At 42.7% G+C, this 22,999-nt stretch overlaps 1 protein-coding gene across 1 annotated transcript in view; it reads right to left on the bottom strand.

Moving 5' to 3' along the window:
* Positions 1 to 22,999, bottom strand: part of snrka (SNF related kinase a) — a 38,068-nt gene that overhangs the window by 9,803 nt on the left and 5,266 nt on the right. Inside the window, exon 3 of the mRNA XM_034102611.1 lies at positions 96 to 237. Coding sequence (XP_033958502.1) covers positions 96 to 237 — 142 coding nt within the window. The remainder of the gene's footprint in view (positions 1 to 95; positions 238 to 22,999) is intronic.

The raw sequence follows: 22,999 nt of genomic DNA, 5'->3' as shown, positions 1-22,999 counted from the left end.
TTTAAAGCTCAATAAATAACAAAGAAGACCTTTGTCCGGAAGATTGAAACTTTAACGGACATGTTGAACGGGAACTGCGTGTATGGATCACTCACTCTTTGCAGGCGCTGGACACGTGGTCTGGAACCGAGTATTTACAGTCCATGATCATTGTGAGAGTCTCGCTGTCGTTGGCTTCCTGGAAAGGGGGCTGGCCGCATACCAACATGAACAGGATCACACCGAGACTCCAGATATCTGAGGCAGAGGGAACCAAACGGTCTCAATCACAGCATATACACATATTACAGGACCACAGCATTAACGCATGGAAGCATTTGGTTTTCTGTCAGAATTGAAGAAACAACACTATTTCTGGAACAGTTCTTTGTGTACAATATAAAACATTGGGATCATAACATGGATTATCTCAATTTAATTGACATCCTAAAATAAAATCATCATCCCAAATTTGGAAATGTTCTAGGGCTGAACGATTAATCGATTTGAAATCGCGATTTGAAATGATTGCAAAGCCTGCGATTTTTGTTAAAACCATTTTTTTTTTTTTTTCTTGTGTGTCAGTCATCCACACCAATCAGAAGTGCTTTGCTCCACATGTACCAGCCATTGTTAACCAATCAGAAGTGGTCCACCAGAAGGTGATGGACCAATCCAAATCCAAATGGCTTCCAATGGAGCTTTCCTCGATGGTTTGGTGAACCATCTGGGTCAGGTTAGTACTGCTCCATCACATGTTTCTATCACAGGGTGAATCTTAAACTGAAGCTTGACTTTAAAGCAACCCAACGGAAGTTTCATGTAAGTTTAGTTCTTTCACTCGTAGCTTGGGGTGCAGGGTGCTGGAGACGGGAGCATGTTGATGCGACCTTCCTAGACGGAGATATGGCCGCATTTTACAATAAACTTCCGTTGGGTCGCTTAAAAACAAATATCGCAAATCGAATCGCAATATCTGTCAGAAAAATCGCAATTAGATTATTTCCCTAAATCGTGCAGCCCTAAAATGTTCTGATAAATATTGTCACATTTATCGATATTGCAAAGCAACAGCTGTCACGGTACTGTTCTCGTATTGAACCGTTGGATTCATTTGGTTTGGTATGCAACATCATTTCAGTAAATCTGGTGAACAAAATTACAAGACAATTTGTCACCATTTGAGTGCCTTAATTGTTCCAGTAATAATAATAATAATAATAATATATAAACCTAAATGTTTATAATTTAAAAAAGAAATACAAACATTTTAAATGGAAAGTCCTTACGTACTGAGCTACTGCTGCTGGTAGTACTACTCGGGTTGTGTTTGTATTAGTGTGTGCATATGTGTCTGAGTGTGAGTGGAGCCAGAGATGGTGAGGTGTGGAGAGGCAGAAAGCCCCAGGGACGGCAGGCGTACCACCTCACACCTGGCTCACTCACAGCAGCAATGTTACTATAGCAACGCTTCCAGGCTCTTTAGAGAGAGAAACAGTCCACACATAACCACAATAACATGGCAGCTCTACACAATATCCGCTCAAGCATTGTCAGCGGAGAACCAAACTTCCCCATTTAGCAACAAGAGAAGCTTGAATTCTGCACCGGTAATTAGAGAATACATCATTCTGCTTGTCAACATAAAATAAAGGGTTTGAAATAACTTTAAAGAGACCCTATTATATGTTTGAGGGTTTTCCCTTTCCTGTAGTATGTTATATAAAAAGGTGTGTTTCCATGTAAACGGTCTACAAAAGCCGCTTTCACACCAAGTACTTTGCCGTACTTAGTGCCCAGCACTTAATACCCCCATGGAGCTAAGTACAGATCTCGTTCACACCGGAATAAGTTCCCTGAGGGAAGATTAGGCAAATGAAGGCGCTGACGCCACTTCTTCTTCTTCTGCTTTACTGGCAGGCTGCAAACCACTTCACGGCGTATACTGCCACCCGAAGTCCCCGGAGTTGGGGACTGGCTTCTGCTGAAGCCTTCTGAGTAAATCGCCAGAACGCCCAGTGTTTCCCCTACCATTGTCTTGGAGGGGCGCTGCACCCCGCCAAAGGAGCCCCGCGCCCGCCCTGAAATTCAAGGTATACAAAAAATTGCAACTAATCTATATCTACTGTCACTTTTCACATTGAACATGTGCTCTTTTATTAAATAAACGAAACACTTTCATTTTAAATTGAGTTTAGTGTTTTTGACTCTAAGAAACACTGATGCATTAATCAATAATAATAATAATAATAATAACCTCATCATTGATGGCCACTCCATCCCCTTCTCTGGCCAAGTTAAGAGCCTTGGTGTCATCCTGGACAGCTCCCTCTCATTTTCACCTCACATAAATAACATCACCCGGACTGCCTTCTTCCACATACGCAACATCTCCAGACTCCGCCCATCCCTTTCTCAATCGAACACTGAAGTCCTGGTCAATGCATTTGTCACGTTCCGCATCGACTACTGTAACGCCATCCTCTCAGGCATACCCACCAAGCTCATCAATAAACTACAAATCATACAGAACTCCGCAGCCCGGATCATCACCGGCACCAAGGCCTCCGAACACATCCAACTCCACTGGCTCCCCGTTCAATCCCGTATCAACTTCAAAAACCTACTGCTCACTTACAAAGCCCTACATAACCTGGCCCCCCCCCCCTATCTGGCTGACCTTCTTCAGGAGTACACCCCCTCTCGCTCCTCCTCTGCTGGTCTGCTGACCGTCCCCACCCCACGCCTCGTCACCATGGGTGCTCGGGCTTTTAGCTGCACTGCTCCCAGACTCTGGAACTCCCTCCCCCCGCACATCCGACAGTCAGACACAATCACCTTATTCAAATCCCAATTAAAAACCCACCTGTTCAAATCTGCCTACTCGCTGTAGTGCTCCCCATTATATGTTTCATTTGTGTCCACTTGACTGTCTCCTCCATGATTTCCTGTTTGTGTTTTTATCTTGTTCTGTTGCCTATTAGCTTTTATCTTATTTATTTTTTATTTAGTTATATTTTTTATTTTATTTTTAAATTGTACGGTGTCCTTGGGTGTCATGAAAGGCGCCTATGTATGTATTATTATTATTATTATTATTATTATTATTATTATTATTATTATTATTAATAACAATAATCCACAGCTCCTCTCTGCTCCAGAGGACTAAAAAAAATATATATCGGAATATATAAAACTAAAACGGAAAAAGTACGGGTAAAAGTACTCCGGTGTGAACGCGCCTAAAGGCTCCAATCCCTGTGTTACCTCCAGAGGGAGTTTCTCTGCCACACACTCCACCCCCCTGCCTGAAAGATCTCCATTGGACTCCTTTGTTTACTTCTGTAACATAGTGACATCACTAAGTCGCACTTCTATTAGCTAGCATTGTATGTAATAGGCTAAGGGGCGGGACATTTCCCACACATCTCTAAGCGGTTGACCAATCACAACAGAGCCGGCCAGCTAACCAATCAGAGCAGACTGGGCTCTGGTTTCAGACAGAGGGTGAAAAGAGGTGCTGCAGCACAGGCAGTATGAATAAAATAAAGAGCTTTTGAACATTAAAGCATGGAGTCATGTGCTATTTAAATAGCAGTTTCTATTTGTATTCCCATCTTGGCCTCAACAAACAAATAGAGGAAACACAATTTCCTCTACTTCCCTTCCACCCTTGCTCACATTTGATTCCTCATATTTCTATAATCCAGGGTTTCACCAAACAGCCCCTTAAACATTTTTATTTACCTAATTTATGTGCACTTTGTGTTTTATTTGAGCCAAGTGTGAGTATGCTGTTATTTACCATCACGCTTGTTGCCCCCCTCTCTCCTGTGTTTCACAGAGGATGGGGCTTTGCACAAGGTGGAGCACAGAGTAATGATTTAAATACCCGATGTCTGCTTTCAGCTGTAGACCCAGTAGTTCTCCCTATTAGGGCTGAACGATTAATGGATTTTAAATCGAAATCGCAATTTGAAATGATGCGATTATCAAATCACAAAGCCTGCGATTTTTTTAACATTTTTTTTGTTTTTCTTCTTGTGTGTCAGTCATCCACACCAATCAGAAGTGCTGTGGTCCACATGTACCAGCCATTGTTAATCAATCAGAAGTGGCCCATGATAGAAGGTGATAGACAGATTGATCCAATCACCTGCCAAGTGCTTTTGAAAGTGCCTGCCCTTTCCAAATGGCTTCCAATGGAGCTTTCCTAGATGGTTTGGTGAACCATCTGGGTCAGGTTAGTAATGCTCCATCACATGTTTCTATTACAGGGTGAATCTTAAACTGAAGCTTGACTTTAAAGCAACCCAACGGAAGTTTCATGTAAGTTTCGTTTTTAAACTCGTAGCTCGGGCTGCGGGGGTGCTAGAGACGGGAGTACGTTGATACGACCTTCCTAGAGTTATGGCCGCATTTTACAATAAACTTCCGTTGGGTCGCTTAAAAACAAATATCGCAATTCGAATCGCAATCGCAATATTTGTCAGAAACATCGCAATTAGATTTTTCGTGCAGCCCTACTCCCCATCATATACAATATGCTTTTCAGTGCAGCTGAGTTGGGCTGAACTCATCTCTGGAGATGTCAGGAGATACAGTGAATCAAACCAGGTAAGAGTAGCAGAGCTATGAGTAAGGAAAATCTGCTAGCCACTAGGCTAATTTATGGTATTTAAATTGCAGCGGCTCATCAACCTGAACCACTTGTTTTCATTATTCCTTCTCCACTCCCATCATTCACCACCTCTCCAAAGTCTGTAAGTATCTCTTAAATCAGGGGTGGGGAACCTCCGGCCCCCGGGCCACGGCCCGCGAGACAATTTGGTACGGCCCTCGAGGTAATTTATAAACACAAGCAAAAAAGAAAAAAAAATTGAGAAATCTAGCCCGCAAAAAAATTAAACAAGCGAGTGCCTGTTTTTCCTAGCCAAGGTCAGGTTCCTTGAACACAACAAGAGCCTAACGTGTCACCACGTGGTATACGTCTCGTCTGACTGAGAGCACCAGAACGTCACTCCGGCACTTCCAGAAATTGCAGTACCCATAAGGAGCTGTACACATGCTGCAGTTTTTGCGTAGCTGTGTCTTTAGTTGAAAGCCCAGTGGCGATCTGTTCACCTGTCATACTGATCATACAGTCAATAACTTTGTTGTTATTAGCATCTGGTTAGCTAGCTATGCTAACGAATATAAGAAGCTTTTTCTACAACCAGTGAGGTAAAGGCACATCTTTATATGATCATTATAGAAAAATAAGAGAATAAAGTAAAATACTATATGACAGTAAAAAAAAAAATTGTTATTAATAAACAAGAACACAGTTTGAAAGGGGCGTGATTTGTAAAATATCCATCCATCCATCTTCTCCCGCTTATCCGTGGTCGGGTCGCGGGGGTAGCAGTTCCAGCAGAGAGCCCCAAACTTTCTTTTCCCTGGCGACATCAACCAGCTCTGACTGGGGGATCCCAAGGTGCTCCCAGGCCAGCGAAGAGATATAATCCCTCCACCTGGTCCTAGGTCTACCCCTTGGTCTCTTCCCAGCTGGACGTGCCTGGAACACCTCCCTAGGGAGGCGCCCAGGTGGCATCCTAACAAGGTGCCCGAACCACCTCAACTGGCTCCTTTCGACGCGAAGGAGGAGCGGCTCAACTCCAAGTCCCTCCCTGATGACCGAACCTTCTTATCCCTAAGGGAGACACCAGCCACCCGGCGGAGGAAACCCATCTCGGCCGCTTGTATCCGCGATCTCGTTCTTTCGGTCATTTGTAAAATATCCATAAAGAAAAATAAATCTGCTTACAGTTCTGTTTCATATGCAGTGGCGGCCGGCCCATAGGGGCGCTAGGGGCGCCGCCCCACCTCTTCCCACATACAAACAAATATATAAAAAAAAAAATATTTTATATTTTTATTTTTAATGAACAAGGTAAATATCATACAATTGGTATCAGTAAAATGTATAATCTACATTAAAATCTTGTTTAAAATTGTGTTACGATGTCTAAAGTTACTGATAAGTCACATGTTTCCTGCCTGGCCTTGCCCGTGGCAGTAATTTATCATTACCGGGCGCCGTGCAAGGAGTCCCCGAGCCAAACAGCAGCAACCAGCACGTTGCAAAAGTCTCAAGAGTAAACTGTGCCGCCGAAACATAATTTCAGCCAATCAGCGCCGTCAAATATTTTGGTCACGAGGGCGCTCACGTTGGCGCCCACGTTGCTTACGTGCGTTGACGTGAGTTGTTTTTTAGACTCGTGAGTGACCAAGGTGACGCAGTACTTGGATGAGAATGGTGTGCAGGTGGAGTCGCCGGACCTCGGTTCGCACCCAATTCCGTGCAAGAGCTACTCTCCAATCCTTTAGAAAGGAGAAGTTTGGGAGATAAATTGATACTTAAAGACCTTGGACCGGACCAACCCGATTTGTATATATCACAGCAAGCTCGTGAAAAAGACAAAACGTATCAACGAGGCTTCTCACGTAGCTGGTACACCAGAAAGGCATGCCTAGCTGGATGCAAACAGGTAAATGCTGTCTTTTATTTCCCATGCTTGCTCTTCAAACAGCCGGGGACAGATACGATGTGTTCAGAAACTAGACAAAATTAAACAAGTACAAACCACAGACTGTCTGTGTCATGGCGAATACAGTCGCTGGTTTATTTATGTCTGTATAGGCCGTTGTTGTGAGTGTGGACGGTGGGAGCATATATAACGTTAGCTTAGCCAAGCTCCATTCAGAAAACAAGCATTCTAAAAGGTTTTTCGCCTGCCGTCTGTCTGCAGACTTGTCAAAGCATTAATTCATGGTTTTTACTAACCGGTATCAGTATGTTGTTACGTCGGCATCATTTAGAAACGTGTATTACAATTTAATCACGGTAAAATGTGTTCATTTTGTTGTAGTTGTAGCTCCCGAGCCAGCGCGTCTTGTTTGAATGATGCAAGTAAACACAGCTGGCAGCCGCTGTGAAACTCGAGCGACTAGAGCGATGCGATAGGAGCGTTGAGAGTGAAGCGAATATTTGCATGGCGTCCGGTCTGAACGCAGCATTAACGCGAGCTCCGCACTGCACTTTTTACTCACTATATCAACAGCCCCACCAAAAATATTTTCCACCAGCCGCCACTGTTCATATGGATGTTGAGAGATGTATCCATAGATCTCTCAATGTTGCTCTCAAAATGCAGCAGATTGATGCTTTTAACTTCAATATTTAAAAAAAAGATCCCCCCCCCCACTTAAATCATGTCCACATGGATAGGAAACTAAATACTTTTGCACACACCTTGTGTCCATATCTTTCTGTTTTGGTGGTCATGCCACAACCGTGCATGCATGCGTGCGCGAGTCATGGTAAAATATCTGGATTAAGAGGTTGCTTTTTCTTTGCACAGCATGAAAGAAAGGCCAAATGAATTTGTGATTTTAGTATTTTTAAGCAGAGGTCAATAACTTGTAAACGGCCCTCGGAGGATATTGTAAAAATGTAAATGGCCCTTGAGAGGAAAAAGGTTCCCCACCCCTGTCTTAAATGGTCGAGGCTGCCAGGTTCTACTTTCCAAATTCCCTTTCCCCAACACACAAACACACATCGCTTTGATCTTCCACGCATCCTCTCCTCCTCTCTGGATTACAGCACCATGATGCTTTAATTAGCAACTGTGAGATTGTCTTGGCATCATGTCCTCTTCTACTCTGTATTCATACAATTTGCTCTGACAAATCACCGAGCAGCTTGGAACGACAGCAGCCAGAGTGGCTGTAACCTGGAGGGCCGTGTGGAAGGAACTGGAACAGATCTCGACCTCCTCTTTGGAAGGATTCAAACTGTAGCTTTTTTTAGTGCCCAAATGATAAAGGCCCTTGCATCTTAAAATGGTATTACAGTTCCGGCTTTGTTAAAAAACGCTTTCTAGCGTGTCACACATCAGGAGACTCACTTTGCTCAACTGCCATGGAACTGTAGCTTGTTAATGTTACCCATATGTTCATCCTGACTTGCATAATGGAGATGCGAGCACTGAACGCCGAAATCCACAATATCCAGCAGGATTTGATCCAGCTTTACACAGAATACAAGTACAAAAATAGATTGGACTTAAAAGGATGGGAGCTTTTGCCATTATTCTCTATCTGTGGAAAAGAACCTGTACCCCATAAAGCATGGGAGAGAGACACATACTTATTTAAGTGGGGAAAAGCTCCCCGAGCCTAGAAAATACTAATTGGCAAGCAGTATAAAAGCACCAAGGTTGTTATGCAGAACATGAGGCAACTTGCATTCATATCAAATCACAACAAATCTTAAATATGATTTGACCGTTTTAATACAAGGCATTTAAATACAAATCTTTTTGAATAAGACAAACTAAAATAAATGGTTGATGTTCAAAGCTGGAGAGTGGCTTAAGATATGAAATGATGCACACTTTGGAGCGAACTCCCTTAAATCAAATCAACAGGTTGCTTTAGACACCCTTGTACTCTTTACTTGCTGTAACAATGTGCATGTCCCCTCTGTGGGACAAATAAAGGTACTCTGATTCTCAGGCAGTAGACACTGCAGCACTACACAGTACACACAGCTATGTTACTGCCACTTTCAATATAGAATAGCAGTTTACCCTGTAACATTATTGGAGAAGAGAGTTTAGTTTACTGCCTGCTATCCGAGTTCAACGCACCAGAGCAAGGCTTAGTCTCAAATCCTGATTCTGATGATACCAGAAACGTCACATTTTCAGAGTTTTGGCATCTCTGGCTTCTCCTATCACAATCAATACCACACACTAATATCTCCTGAAACCATGAAGACCTTTCCCACCACCATGTTAATGAATCTAAGGTGCACTGGCTGCAAAGCAATGACTGCGGTCATAAAATAACATCTATTATTTTGCAGTGTACCTTTTCAACTTTTGAAAATCACTTTTGGTAAGCTCAAGAACAGAAAAACAGCCCTGTCGAGGTTAAATCAAAAGGGTGGATCGCACCTCCAGAGTCATATTACAACTTTCAGTTCAAGTCTGAAATCTATTTGGCACCGTCCCAGCATCAAAGTGATGAGTCCCCACTGCAGAGCTCGCTCCTGGGACCCACACAGGCCATGAACAAAGTGATCACACATCACCGCAAACTGCCTGTCCCTGGGTTTGAACCATGCTCCAATGCAATCAAGTCATTGTAATATTATATTTCAAATATAATATTACAATGCCTGTTGAGCAATGTTGTCACCATCATGAAATCAAGTGCATGTACTCATGTCCAGAGACCGAGTGATTTTCACCTTTGCCACTTGTCACCCCACACGTAGTATCTGTCTCCGTCTGTCTGTCTCAGGCTTTGACTCGCTGACAGCTCAGCATTTGCGCTCTCAGCCAGCGTGCCTCCTTGGCTTTCCTAATCACTCTTTCCCACACACCGTAATGCAGAGGCATATCAGGTAACCATTGCCTTTTACTGCTTTCTTATGCTTCAAATTGATGTGTCTGCTTAGTATGGACACCCAGACGTTGTTGTTCGACATGATCAAGAATGTGTGACTGAAGCACACCGCTACATACAGGAAGCACAGATGTCATAGGGCTGAATGTTCCTGATGTACATGGGATTTATGTGCTTTCAAAACATTTGATCATGATATATATTTTTGACCAAAAGTTATGGGTTAAAAGACGTCAAACAAATTAGTGACACGTTCAATTTAGATCATCTCCTGCAGTCCAAACTTTTTTAGGCCCCGGCCACACGAGGACGAAAACGGTCGTTTGCGTTACTGTTTAGTGTCATATAGACCGTTCGGCCACACGAGGACGACCGAATACGGCACTAAACGACTGCGGAAATGATAACGGGTCCCAAGGTGGATAGAACCACATACGCAACGCTCTTGGGGGTCCAACGGCTCCGTGTGTACGCCCGCCCTATACGATCATTTTCTGATAATGATGAGGCAATAGCCCCGCCTTTCCCCACCTCTGCTGCTCACCCCCGCGTCAAAGTAAACTGCACACTGAATTCAGATTATTTAGCTTTCTCTCGATATGGACATAAACGCGAGTGAAGTCTAATCTGACAGGACGGAGACACCTCTCAAACTACCTAAACTAGTTATAAATATGTTTATTTTTACTGTCGGCCGGGTCACTCATTACTGGATCAGCTGCTGCATCAGACAGACACTGGCGCTGTCCAAAGAGGGAGGAAAAAGAGAGGCTCCGTGTATTTTATTATTATATTATATAGAGTCGTTATTCATTTGTTTTAAAGCTCAATAAATAACAAAGAAGACCTTTGACCGGCACTTTTATAATTTTGTCCGGAAGATTTAAACTTTAATACACGTTGACTGGCGAAAAACTCTGCCCGGTTCCCTCGGCCCCCACCGCGGAGAATAAACAGAAGGGCAACCATGACAACCATGCTTCTTCGCTGCTTTTGTGGAGGAAGTTACAGCGCCACGTACAGGCTCCTGCATATCAGGGTTTCCGTTAGCCGGTAATTATCGGTTTTTAGCTGGTAAAATGTATTAAAAACCGGTAAATTCAAAACCTGCCGGTCAAAATGTCTGGTAATAATTAGGGAGGCTCCGATCGATCGGCCGCCGGTCATTATCGGCCGATATTCACTCTTAATAGTTTGATCGGTGCTCTCTATAAAGGCCGATCAGGAGAGCTGGATCTGATCGATATGGACATAAACGCGAGTGAAGTTTAACCGGACGCGAGAGAGAGATCAGATCAGCTGCTGAGTCTGACCGAGACACGCAGCTCTGCATGAGCTCCTGAAGCCCCGCCCTCTGTTTAGCGAGCTGCAGGAGCTGCATGAGAAACTGACGTGCTGTCAGGAGAGAGAGGGAGGGAGAGGGGAAAAGAGAGGATCCGTTTCTCCCGTGTTATTATTCAAATGTAATGTAAACTTTTGAATAATGTACGTTATCTACTACAAGTAGTTTGTTTGAATGTAATAATTATGTTGTTTGTTGAATAATTTATTGAAAAATGATCTGTTACAATTATAAACTGAAGCAATATAAAAATGAGCCCTGTGAACTGAGTTTTAATCTGAAGCATATCTGCTCATAGTCCGGTAATTACATGCTAATGGAAACTCTGCTACACAACTCTTATTATTATTGAAATATGACCGGTAAGTTTCAAATTAGTCCGGTAAAATAAATTCTGCCCGGACATTTGACCGGCGAGGAAATATCCTAGCGGAAACCCTGCTGCATATGTACTGCAGCTTCTCTAGCGGTTGGAGCTAAACGGAGCGGTCTCGTGTGGGCAGACACTATCCGGATAACTATTGCGTGTGGACGAAAGCTTTTTTGCGATTGCGTTTGCGTTAATCCTATGCGTTTAGCCGTTTTCGTCCTCGTGTGGCCGGGGCCTTAGACTGCCTACAAAGTTTAAGCCAATAAACAGTTGCTCAATCATGCATTGTGTATGATCCAGCTCTAGCATCTAGCTCTAATGCAGTCATTAGTCACCTAGCAAATAAAGATAGATATTGCCAATTACTGTCAAACGAGCATTAAAGGCCTTTTTTTTTTTTGAAGATGACGACAGTGACATGAAGTTTTCTACTGTCCATACTGGCTGAGAGGGACAGAGAGATGATAAGTGTGATAAGTGAAACCCTGATGGACCGGTTAGTCCATGAACACGCCTTCAGTCAGTCAGTCTGACATGCTGAGGTATGCAACACATAGAGCACACCTCTGTGTACAAAAGCCTTGCACTAAAATGTGCCGACAAGAATTGCGCCGAGAGGGTCCCTGTGCTGTTGAGGACGTCCTGCATTGACACTTTGCCCAAGATGCTGTGTCTCATTAGCTTTACAGGGCTTTTATCGCACCTTTTTACATTCACTTCCTTTGTCTATAAAGTGTTTGAATTCTGATTAGTGTGGTAACCATTAGGGGTGTTATAATCGTTTCTACGATGCGGACGTGGACGATTCGGTATCGATGCAGTGACGGAAGATAATCGATTATAGCGTAAGGCAAGGCAAGGCAAGGCAAGTTTATTTATAGAGCACTTTTCAACGCAAGGCAATTCAAAGTGCTTTACAAAAAAAAAAAAAAAATGAAAGACATTAAGCATTAAGAAAAGCTAATCAAATAAACATTAAGAAAAAAAATACATGGATAAAAGTTACAGTGCAGTCTAAAATATAAATAGTTCAATTAAACATTACAAGAAAAAGTACATGGATAAAAGTTACAGTGCAGTTTAAGATATGAATAGTTCAAATAAAAGCAGCGACAAAAAGAAAAGTCTTCAGCCTGGATTTAAAAGTAGTCAGAGTTGCAGCGGACCTGCAGGTTTCTGGGAGTTTGTTCCAGATATTTGGAGCATAATAACTGAACGCTGCTTTACCATGTTTAGTTCTGACTCTGGGGACAGAAAGCTGACCAGTCCCTGAAGACCTGAGAGATCTGGATGGTTCATAGTTTAGCAGGTCAGAAATGTATTTTGGGCCTAAACCATTCAGTGCTTTATAAACCAGCAGCAGTATTTTGAAATCTATTCTTTGACACACAGGAAGCCAGTGTAAAGACTTCAGAACAGGAGTGATGTGATCCACTTTCTTAGTGTTAGTGAGGACTCGAGCAGCGGTGTTCTGAATCAGCTGCAGCTTTCTAATAGATTTTTTAGTGAGACCTGTGAAGACACCATTGCAGTAGTCGAGTCTACTGAAGATAAAGGCATGGACAAGTTTTTCCAAATCCTGCTGTGACATTAGTCTTTTAATCCTAGATATGTTCTTTAGGTGATAGTAGGCTGATTTAGTAACTGTTTTAATGTGACTGTTGAAACTCAGGTCAGAGTCCATGACTACACCTAGATTTCTGGCTTTATCTGTTGGTTTGAACATTGCACACTGAAGCTCAGCGCTAACTTTTAAACGTTCTGCCTTGGCTCCAAAAACCATTACCTCAGTTTTATCTTTGTTTAATTGGAGAAAGTTCTGACACATCCAGTCATTGATTTGTTCAATGCACTTACTCAGTGTTTGAATTGGAGCATAGTCTCCTGGTGAAATTGTTACGTACATTTGTGTGTCATCTGCATAGCTATGGTAACTTATTTTGTTGTTCTTCATTATCTGAGCCAGTGGTAGCATGTAGATGTTAAAGAGAAGAGGCCCCAAGATGGAGCCTTGAGGAACCCCACATGTCATATTTGTCAACTCAGATGTGTATTTACCGATAGAAACAAAGTTGTTTCTGTCCTTTAAGTAGGATTTAAACCAATTTAGAACTGTTTCCGAAAGTCCCACCCAGTTTTCCAGTCGGTCCAGTAATATGCTGTGGTCAACAGTGTCAAACGCAGCACTGAGATCTAATAATACTAACACTGAAGTTCTGCCACTGTCTGTGTTTAAGTGGATGTCGTTAAAAACCTTTACAAGAGCAGTCTCAGTGCTGTGGTTTGGACGAAAGCCTGACTGGAACACATCGAAACAACCATTTAAATGCAAGAAATTACTCAACTGTTGAAAAACAACTTTTTCAATGATCTTACCTAGAAATGGCAGGTTTGATATGGGCCTGTAATTGTTCATTACTGAAGCATCTAGATTATTCTTTTTTAAGAGCGGTTTAAGCGGTTTAAGCGATTTGTTTACTATATGAAGTAGTTCTGAGGCCATGCAAGGCAAAACATCTTTGAAAAAAAATCCTGTTGGAATAATATCAAGGCAGCAGGAGGAGGATTTCAGAAGTTGTATAATGTCCTCCAGGTTTTTATCATTAATCTGATGGAATTGTGTCATGATGTCTGAATTGATGTTAAGTGGACACAGAGACAACACATTTGCTGTTCCTGATGCAGAGGCACTGACTGCTTGTCTGATTTTCTGAATTTTGTCAGTGAAAAAGGAAGCAAAATCATTGCACGCCCTGGTGGATAGAAATTCAGAGGCTACTGACACTGGGGGGTTAGTTAGTCTGTCGACGGTAGCAAACAAGGCACGTGCGTTGTTTTTGTTTTTGGTAATGATGTCAGAGAAGAATGATTGTCGTGCGTTTTTCAATTCCAAATTATAAAGGCCAAGTCTCTCTTTATAAATTTCAAAGTGAACCTGGAGATTTGTTTTTCGCCACCTGCGTTCAGCTTTTCGACATTCTCTTTTTTCTGTTTTAACAGTCATGGCCTTTCTCCATGGAGCGTAGTAACGTTGCTTCCTGATTTTCCGGCCGCGGCTTTACTATAACGTTTTTTTTTTGTCACTTTAATATCAAATCGGTCGGTGACGCAGAGATCAGGGAACAGACGTGACAGCGGCACAGCAACACCAAACACGGAGCAGTCTGCTTTATCCACCAACACAACACCACCAGTCCAGAACCAACAGCAGAAGGACCCGCTCTGAATCACTCCGTGTCGCTGCGGCTCAGAGACAGACAGGGATTTATGTTTTTCAAAAATAAATCGCGTTACAATCATGTCAGGTTTTTGGTGGATTTAATTAAGTCTTGGATTGCAGAGTATGAATGTCCTCTAGCAATTTTCAGACGATATATACGTGTGTAAAGTTTGTGAAGGCAGGAGGAAAAAAGCTTCCGCGATCACCGTCTCCTCTCCGTTCCTCCAAGCCCCGCCCCCTCCCTGAAAATAATGAGTGACATGTTGATAGTGACCCGATAGAAACTTTATTATTCACTTAATCACTGAGATATAATGAAGCTAACTTCATCTCATACATTCATGGGATTTATGTAACAGTAAGACAGAGAATGTAAGTGTGCACCCACATGCAGTATTTTAGTTTGTATATACTGTTGTAAATACTCCTGTGTTCAGACTCAAGTCCTGTGTGTGATGCCACATTCAGGACATTCAGTGTCCTTTCTTTAACAGAAGGCCGTGGCTAGAAGCTGCAGCTCGACTGCAGAAGCATTAGCTTTTTGTTTTTGAGAATGGAACAACTTCACACACGGAGGCTAGACCTATACAATTCATTTATTTTGGTTTATAAATTAATGTCAAGACATTTATGTTGATTTCTGAAGCACTTTCTAAATAATAAAAAGAGAGTTCATATGTATTTACTGCATGTATGCATTGATGAAAAATAAGCCATGTGCAGTAATATAGAACATTTAGGATGCAACGCATTGGTATGAATCGTGATGCATCGTGATATCGAATTGAATCGAATCGTTGACAGGATAATCGTAATCGAATCGTGAGACCAGTGAAGATGCACAGCCCTCGTAACCATTATACTCCATCTCTTCTGTTTCCTTACTCAAAAGCGAGGCTGGGAAATAGAAGGCTTGTTTTGACCCTGACCATATGACCCATCTGAGTGCTTTGGACATTAGGCAAGCTTGAAACAACTTTGAAGCACTGAAACATGTTTTCCCAGATCAAGTGATAACATTATGGAGTTTAGTTTGAATTGTTCGCACAGGGAATGTGTTTTTAGAACTCACCAGGATGTAGTGTAGTGAACAAGGAGTGATAACGTCAACTAGAAGCTTATGCACAACATGTTGCATGTGGAGGAGAATGGACCAGAAAATAAGGCCCACTGGAGGAAAACAGATGAGTGGACTCTAATCAAAGCAACACAGAGCCGTGTAGTGGCTGCATCCTGCCTCGCGACCATCCTCTCCTGGCCCAGTCCACACCATAACATGGATTAACTGTTCTTCCCAATTACTGGCAGCAGGTGAGAAAAAGCAGGGCTGCAATTAAGAGATGGACGAGTTTCTGATACTCTCTAGTGCAGACGCCAAGTGCTGCCAAACATCTCTGTAGGACGCACAGGAAAGATGTTCGTATGAGTCATCAACAGATATATGTAAACAGGAAGTCAAGGACTTTCCATCAGCTAAAGAGTTCCTAAAGCATAACATGTCGACGACTTGATACAAGATACAACCTGCTGTCTGCACTAAAAGTTCCTAATTGATAACTTTCAGTGATCAAACAGACTGCATTGAAGGTTATCCTGCCACCACTGTGACTTATATAATGCAGACAGACCTGTTATATCGGTTATCTGTTTTAAGCCTGGCAGACAAAAAGTACCTGGGCTGCATCTCATTCACCTCAGTGTCACATGGCTCTGGCCACAACATCACAAAGCCCACAAGAGCATGTGCAAAACGTCACTAACTTGCTCCGTAATGCACACACCACACATTACCAGAGCGCTCTCAGCCCAACAACTGCTGCACAGCACAACCAAAAGTAGCACTGCTGCAATTACAAGCACCGCCAAAGCATACCACATTCAGGACAGCTCCCTGGCAGAGAGCAAAGTGTTTGGCCCACTGAAGTCTTGCTCAGCTGCCTCTTCATTTAATCTAACTTTTGTCAATTAAAAAAAAAAAGTCTTAGTCGAGCAATGTTGATTAGTCTATCAGGCTGCGGCCCCACGAGGACGAATTTGGTCGTTTGCGTTACTGTTTAGTGTCATATAGACCGTTCGGCCACACGAGGACGACCGAATATGGCACTAAACGACTGAGGAAACGACAACGGGTCCCAAGGTGGATAGAAATGCATACGCCACTCTCTGGGGGGTCAAACAGCTCCGTGTGTGCGCCCTATACGGACATTTTCAGATCACTGATAGTGATTGCGCAATAGCCCCGCCTCTCCCCACCTCTTCTGCTCACCTCCGCTTACCCCGCGCCAGTGCTGAAGTGTTTCGCCACCAACAACAACAACAATGGCGGATCGCAGAGTTGCTATCGTGCTCCGGACGCTATTGACCATGCTACAGTTGTTTGTGCAACATCTACAGCAATAATGATGAGGCAATAGCCCCGCCTCTCCCCACCTCTGCTGCTCACCCCCACGTCAAAGTAAACTGCACCCTGAATTCAGATTATTTATCTTTCTCTCGCGAGTGAAGTCTAATCTGACAGGACGGAGACACGCAGCTCTGCTCACCTGCAGCTCCTCCCTCTGCAGCAAAACACACACTTCAAGTCTGATCATCACCCTTAGCTATTTTAATTACCTCTCAAACTCCCTAAACTAGTTATAAATATGTTTATTTTTACAGTCGGCCGGGTCACCGATTACTGGATGAGCTGCTGCATGAGACAGACACTGGCGCTGTCCGAAGAGAGGGAGGAAAAAGAGAGGCTCCGTGTATTTTATCATTATATTATATAGAGTCGTTATTCATTTGTTTTAAAGCTCAATAAATAACAAAGAAGACCTTTGACCGGCACTTTTATAATTTTGTCCGGAAGATTTAAACTTTAATACACGCTGACTGGCGAAAAACTCTGCCCGGTTCCCTCGGCCCCCACCGCGGAGAATAAACAGAAGGGCAACCATGACAACCTTCTTCTTCGCTGCTTTTGTGGAGGAAGTTACAGCGCCACCTACAGGCTCCTGCATATGTACTGCAGCTTCTCCAGCGGTTGGAGCTAAACGGAGCGGTCTCGTGTGGGCAGACACTATCCGGATAATTATTGCATGTGGACGGAAGCCGTTTGCGATTGCGTTTGCGTTAATCCTATGCGTTTAGCCGTTTTCGTCCTCGTGGGGCCGCAGCCTCAGTCTGAGCTGTGTCGCGTCAGCTGGAAAAGCCCTCAAACTTATACTGGAGCTGTTCCAGGTCATTACGTTTATTAGGTCGGGCAGGAAATCCAAAGTGTGGGATTGTGTAAAGAAAACCCCAAGAAGGTGACGTGCAAAACTCTGCATGCAGAAAAGGGTCTTTCATATGTCAACCTGAAACATCACTTCTGATCTGAAGCATGCCAGTAGTCTCTCCTCAAAGAAAGAAAGAAAAGCAGCAGCAGGTATCAATGAAGACTGGTGAAGAAGAGAAGGCAGAAGACGGGAGCAGTGCAATGAAGATGGACTGGGAGGACCAGACAGTGGTGGATGGGAGGCCACTGGCATGATAGCAATAAATGAGAACGCTCCCTTAAGCTCACCAGCATTTACAAAATAAACCTTTTTCAAATGATTGTTTACTTATTTTGTTGTATGTTACACATTCATTAGTTGTGTGTGAGGATGTCATTTATGCTATACTGTGTTGAGAACAATAAATGAGTCTTTGCTGCTTGTTCTGGCACAAATTAAGATTCAGTCCCTGCGCTTCTAATAATGATTTTCCTCAGCCCTGAAACTGAAAATATGATAGTCATAATATATAAAAAATGGCCATGCCTACTCGACAGACCACTAGAACAGACAACTATAGGTGAAAAGGCTTTGGTCAAAAGCAGCCCTATGCTCAGCTCCATGAGTATAGTGAGCTGCAGACAGAGACCATCAATACCACTGTGTGCAGGGTGGGAGATGCTTCTTAGCACAACCCGTGCAGATGGTGGTCCACTACTAATACATAGAATGGAAAAGCCTTATCACACAGCTACATACAACTTATCATTTTTTTTACAATATAGACCCTGCAGATTTTTCATTATAAAATCGCTATGTTATATCACATATAACACAACTGAATTAAGAAATATATCCACAGCACCACAGCATTTCACAAAACGCCGCAGCATTTCACAAAACGCCGCAGCATTTCACAAAACGCCACAGCATTTCACAAAACGCTGCAGCATTTCACAAAACGCCACAGCATTTCACAAAACGCCGCAGCATTTCACAAAACGCAACAGCATTTCACAAAACGCCACAGCATTTCAGAAAACGCCACAGCATTTCACAAAACGCCGCAGCATTTCACAAAACACAACAGCATTTCAGAAAACGCCACAGCATTTCAGAAAACGCCACAGCATTTCACAAAACGCAACAGCATTTCAGAAAACGCCACAGCATTTCACAAAACGCCACAGGCAGCATTTCAGAAAACGCCACAGCATTTCACAAAACGCCACAGGCAGCATTTCAGAAAACGCCACAGCATTTCAGAAAACGCCACAGCATTTCACAAAACGCCACAGCATTTCACAAAACGCAACAGCATTTCACAAAACGCAACAGCATTTCACAAAACGCAACAGCATTTCACAAAACGCAACAGCATTTCACAAAACGCAACAGCATTTCAGAAAACGCAACAGCATTTCAGAAAACGCCACAGCATTTCACAAAACGCCACAGGCAGCATTTCAGAAAACGCCACAGCATTTCAGAAAACGCCACAGCATTTCACAAAACGCAACAGCATTTCACAAAACGCAACAGCATTTCAGAAAACGCAACAGCATTTCAGAAAACGCCACAGCATTTCACAAAACGCCACAGGCAGCATTTCAGAAAACGCCACAGCATTTCAGAAAACGCCACAGCATTTCACAAAACGCAACAGCATTTCACAAAACGCAACAGCATTTCACAAAACGCAACAGCATTTCAGAAAACGCCACAGCATTTCACAAAACACAACAGCATTTCACAAAACACAACAGCATTTCACAAAACACCGCAGCATTTCAGAAAACGCCGCAGCATTTCAGAAAACGCCGCAGCATTTCACAAAACACAACAGCATTTCATATTGGACGGAAAGGGTATTCCTTAGGGAGAACACTTCTTGTTTGTGATTGGACAGAGCCAGCCATAGAAGCACTGCTGTGATTGGTTGATTTTGCTGCCAGTCAAGAAATGACGCTGCGTGATTGGCCCAACACATCAGCCGTTAGCTGTTAGCACACACACTCCGAGCTCACAGCTCCTCATATCTGTTCAGAAACTGGACAAAAGTTAAACATATACAAAACACAGACTGTCTATGTCATGGTGAATACAGTCGCTGCTTTATTTATGTCTGTATGACGTTGTTGTGAGTTTGGACGGAGCAGCTACAGGTTAGTTTAGCCTGATCGATCCGATTCCGATTACATGGAGATACGGCCCGCCCCCTCTCCAGCGTCTTGTTTGAATGACAGGAGTAAACACAGAATTAATGCTTTATTAATTCATAGTTTTTAAGGGGCTTATCTCCATGTAAATACTATGGTAGACCACCCAATATTCGCATCGCTCTAATCCAGGGGTGGCCAACCAGTCAGAGGTTAAGAGCCACATTTTTTCTATGTTACTGCAAAGAGCCACATCAAACACACAGTCACTGATACCGCTTGTTTCAGTTTTTTGTTTTCTGGAGACAAGATTTCAACGTCACTGATGCATTTTGTGGCATTGGGATATATTTTTTAACTCAGAGAGAGGAGCTGTGGAGTATTGTTATTGATTAATGCATCAGTGTTTCTTAGGGTCAAAAACACTAAACTTACAACTTAAAATGAAAGCGTTTAGTTTATTTAATAAAAGAGCACATGTTCAATGTGAAAAGTGACAGTTGTTATAGATTATTTGCAATTTGGTGCTATATATATTTAAAAAATATATATATATTAGTGCTGTCAAAATTATCGCGTTAACGGCGGTAATTAATTTTTTGAATTAATTGCGTTAAAATATTTAACGCATTTAACGCATGTGCAGAATGGCCCGCCCCATACATGCCACCAGTGGCAGCGCCAGGGTATGGCTGGGGTAGGCTACACCCATACCAAGAAATGGCTTAGCCCCACCATGAGAAATGATGTTAAAGTAAGCAAAATAAAGTCTGCCAACTCGCGGAGTAAAGTGCACAGACGGCAGTTAGTAAGATTGATTTCAGTAGCCACGGTTTTGAAAACTTTTGTCACGTAGTGATCGTGTTCTCAATAGAACATCTTTGATAACGGCGTGGTGTTGTTGCAGGAAGTCCCGACGGAGAACACTCTTGCTGTAGTACAGGGCAGAGCCATATAATAGTAATAATATGGCTCTGGTACAGGGGTGCACATAACTGGTACGCAGGTTATGTGCGTAATCTGAAATGCGTACCGTCACTTGTGTCACAAAGCGCATTTGCGTACCGACGTACTTGTGAAGCTTTTCCAGAAGGCGGTTCGATCCCCGGACGACAGAGTCGGTCTCCGTGTGCACAGACAGGGCTGCTGTTAACGTCGGTCTGTACAACGGAACTGTGCCAAAACTACGCCAACCGGCTGCGGAGGGAGACTCCCCCCTTCACTGGAGAACTGCGCTAAAACAGCTGATCACAACGTTCACACTGTGGTCACAAAGTACTCCACTAGCCCCCCCCCCCCTCTGTCGACTTTCCTGAAGTACTCCCCGTTGATAGAAATCAACACGTAATGAATTAAGACCCCACGGTTTGATGATTGATAGGTGTGTGGGCTGTCTTTCATTTTGACATGCAGAAAAATGTTATAATAAACATATATTCTGTATGTTAAATTGATATATCCGCCTTCTTTCATTTATCTTTCCATTCCCACAACAATATACATAAATAAATGGCATATTTTGGACATAGTTCGAATGGTGATTAATCATGATTAATTAATTTTTAAGCTGTGATTAATCTGATTAAAAATTGTAATCGTTTGACAGCCCTAATATATATATATATATATATATATAATTAAAAAGCGTGTTTTCTGAATGGAATCGGATCCATCAGGCTAAACTAACCTGTAGCTGTCATACAGACATAAATAAAGCAGCGACTGTATTCGCCATGACATAGACAGTCTGTGGTTTGTACATGTTTAACTTGTGTCCAGTTTCTGAACAGATATGAGGAGCTGTGAGCTCTCTGAGTGTGTGCTAACGGCTGATGTGTCATGTGTTGGGACATATTTCGCTGTCGGGTGTTGACCAATCACGAAGCGTCATTTCTTGACTGGCAGAAAAAAAAAACAATCACAGCAGTGCTTCTCTAGCTGGCTCTGTCCAATCACAAACAAGAAGTGTTCTCCCTAAAGGAATACCCTTTCCGTCCAATGTGAAATGCTGTTGTGTTTTGTGAAATGCTGTAGTGTTTTGTGAAATGCTGTGGCGTTTTGTGAAATGCTGTAGTGTTTTGTGAAATGCTGTGACGTTTTGTGAAATGCTGTGGTGTTTTCTGAAATGCTGTGACGTTTTCTGAAATACTGCGGCGTTTTGTGAAATGCTGTTGTGTTTTGTGAAATGCTGTAGTGTTTTCTGAAATGCTGTAGTGTTTTCTGAAATGCTGTGGTGTTTTGTGAAATGCTGTGGTGTTTTGTGAAATGCTGTGGCGATTTCTGAAATACTGCGGCGTTTTCTGAAATGCTGGTGTTTTCTGAAATGCTGTGACGTTTTCTGAAATACTGTAGTGTTTTGTGAAATGCTGTAGTGTTTTCTGAAATGCTGTGGTGTCTTGCACTTCAGGGCCACCGTAAGTTTGTGTGATAAAGGGTTTGGGGGATTGCACAACACAGTTTTTCTTTGTGTGTGAACACTTACCGTTTCCATTAAATATCCTAATGTTATGAATGTAAGTTTGTAATTCACCACAGTGTTGACACGATACCAAAACTATGAAAGCCGTGAGTAAAGTCATGGAATAATAGATGAGTCTTCTCTTGTATTTACAGCCAGATAAGAAGAGAAAAACCTGCCTTTTCCCCCAAATGGGAACCAGTTATTTACTATACATTAAAAATATATCATATCAAAAATCTATTGCTTCATGTCACAGCTCATGCTACAGGTTAATACAATAAGAAACTTTTGGAAGAGAACCTGCAGCAGCAACAAAACCCATCATCCAGCAGTTCATTTTACATGACATGTTACTTGTTGAGACGCTTGTATCCAAAGCGACTAACTCAGTACTGTGGGCAATCCCCAGGGACACAACGACACGCTGATGTGCAGTGGGGTTTGAACCTGTGTCCCCCTGGTCCCAACTCCAATGCACTACCCACTGCACCACACGCCTCCCAATTCACCCCCTCTTCATGTTTCCTGACATTCCCTCCATCATTAAGCTCTAGGGCAGGGGTCGGCAACCCCTGCCCGCATGCGGCCCTTTAAGCCCTCTGCTCTGGCTCCCTTGAGCTTAGACAAAAATAAGAAGGAAATAAAATAAAAGTATTTGTAGGACTATTTATATTTTGTTGCATGGTTGAAAATGTTTCGTATGTTGTATTTTGAGGTGATACTGTGAGACATAAATAAAAAACAAAACGGTTTTAATTAGGTCAACTAAAATA

The sequence above is a fragment of the Pseudochaenichthys georgianus genome, chromosome 16, assembly GCF_902827115.2.
Source record: "Pseudochaenichthys georgianus chromosome 16, fPseGeo1.2, whole genome shotgun sequence".
Taxonomy (NCBI): domain Eukaryota; kingdom Metazoa; phylum Chordata; class Actinopteri; order Perciformes; family Channichthyidae; genus Pseudochaenichthys; species Pseudochaenichthys georgianus.
This window is presented reverse-complemented; position numbering and strand designations above follow the sequence as displayed.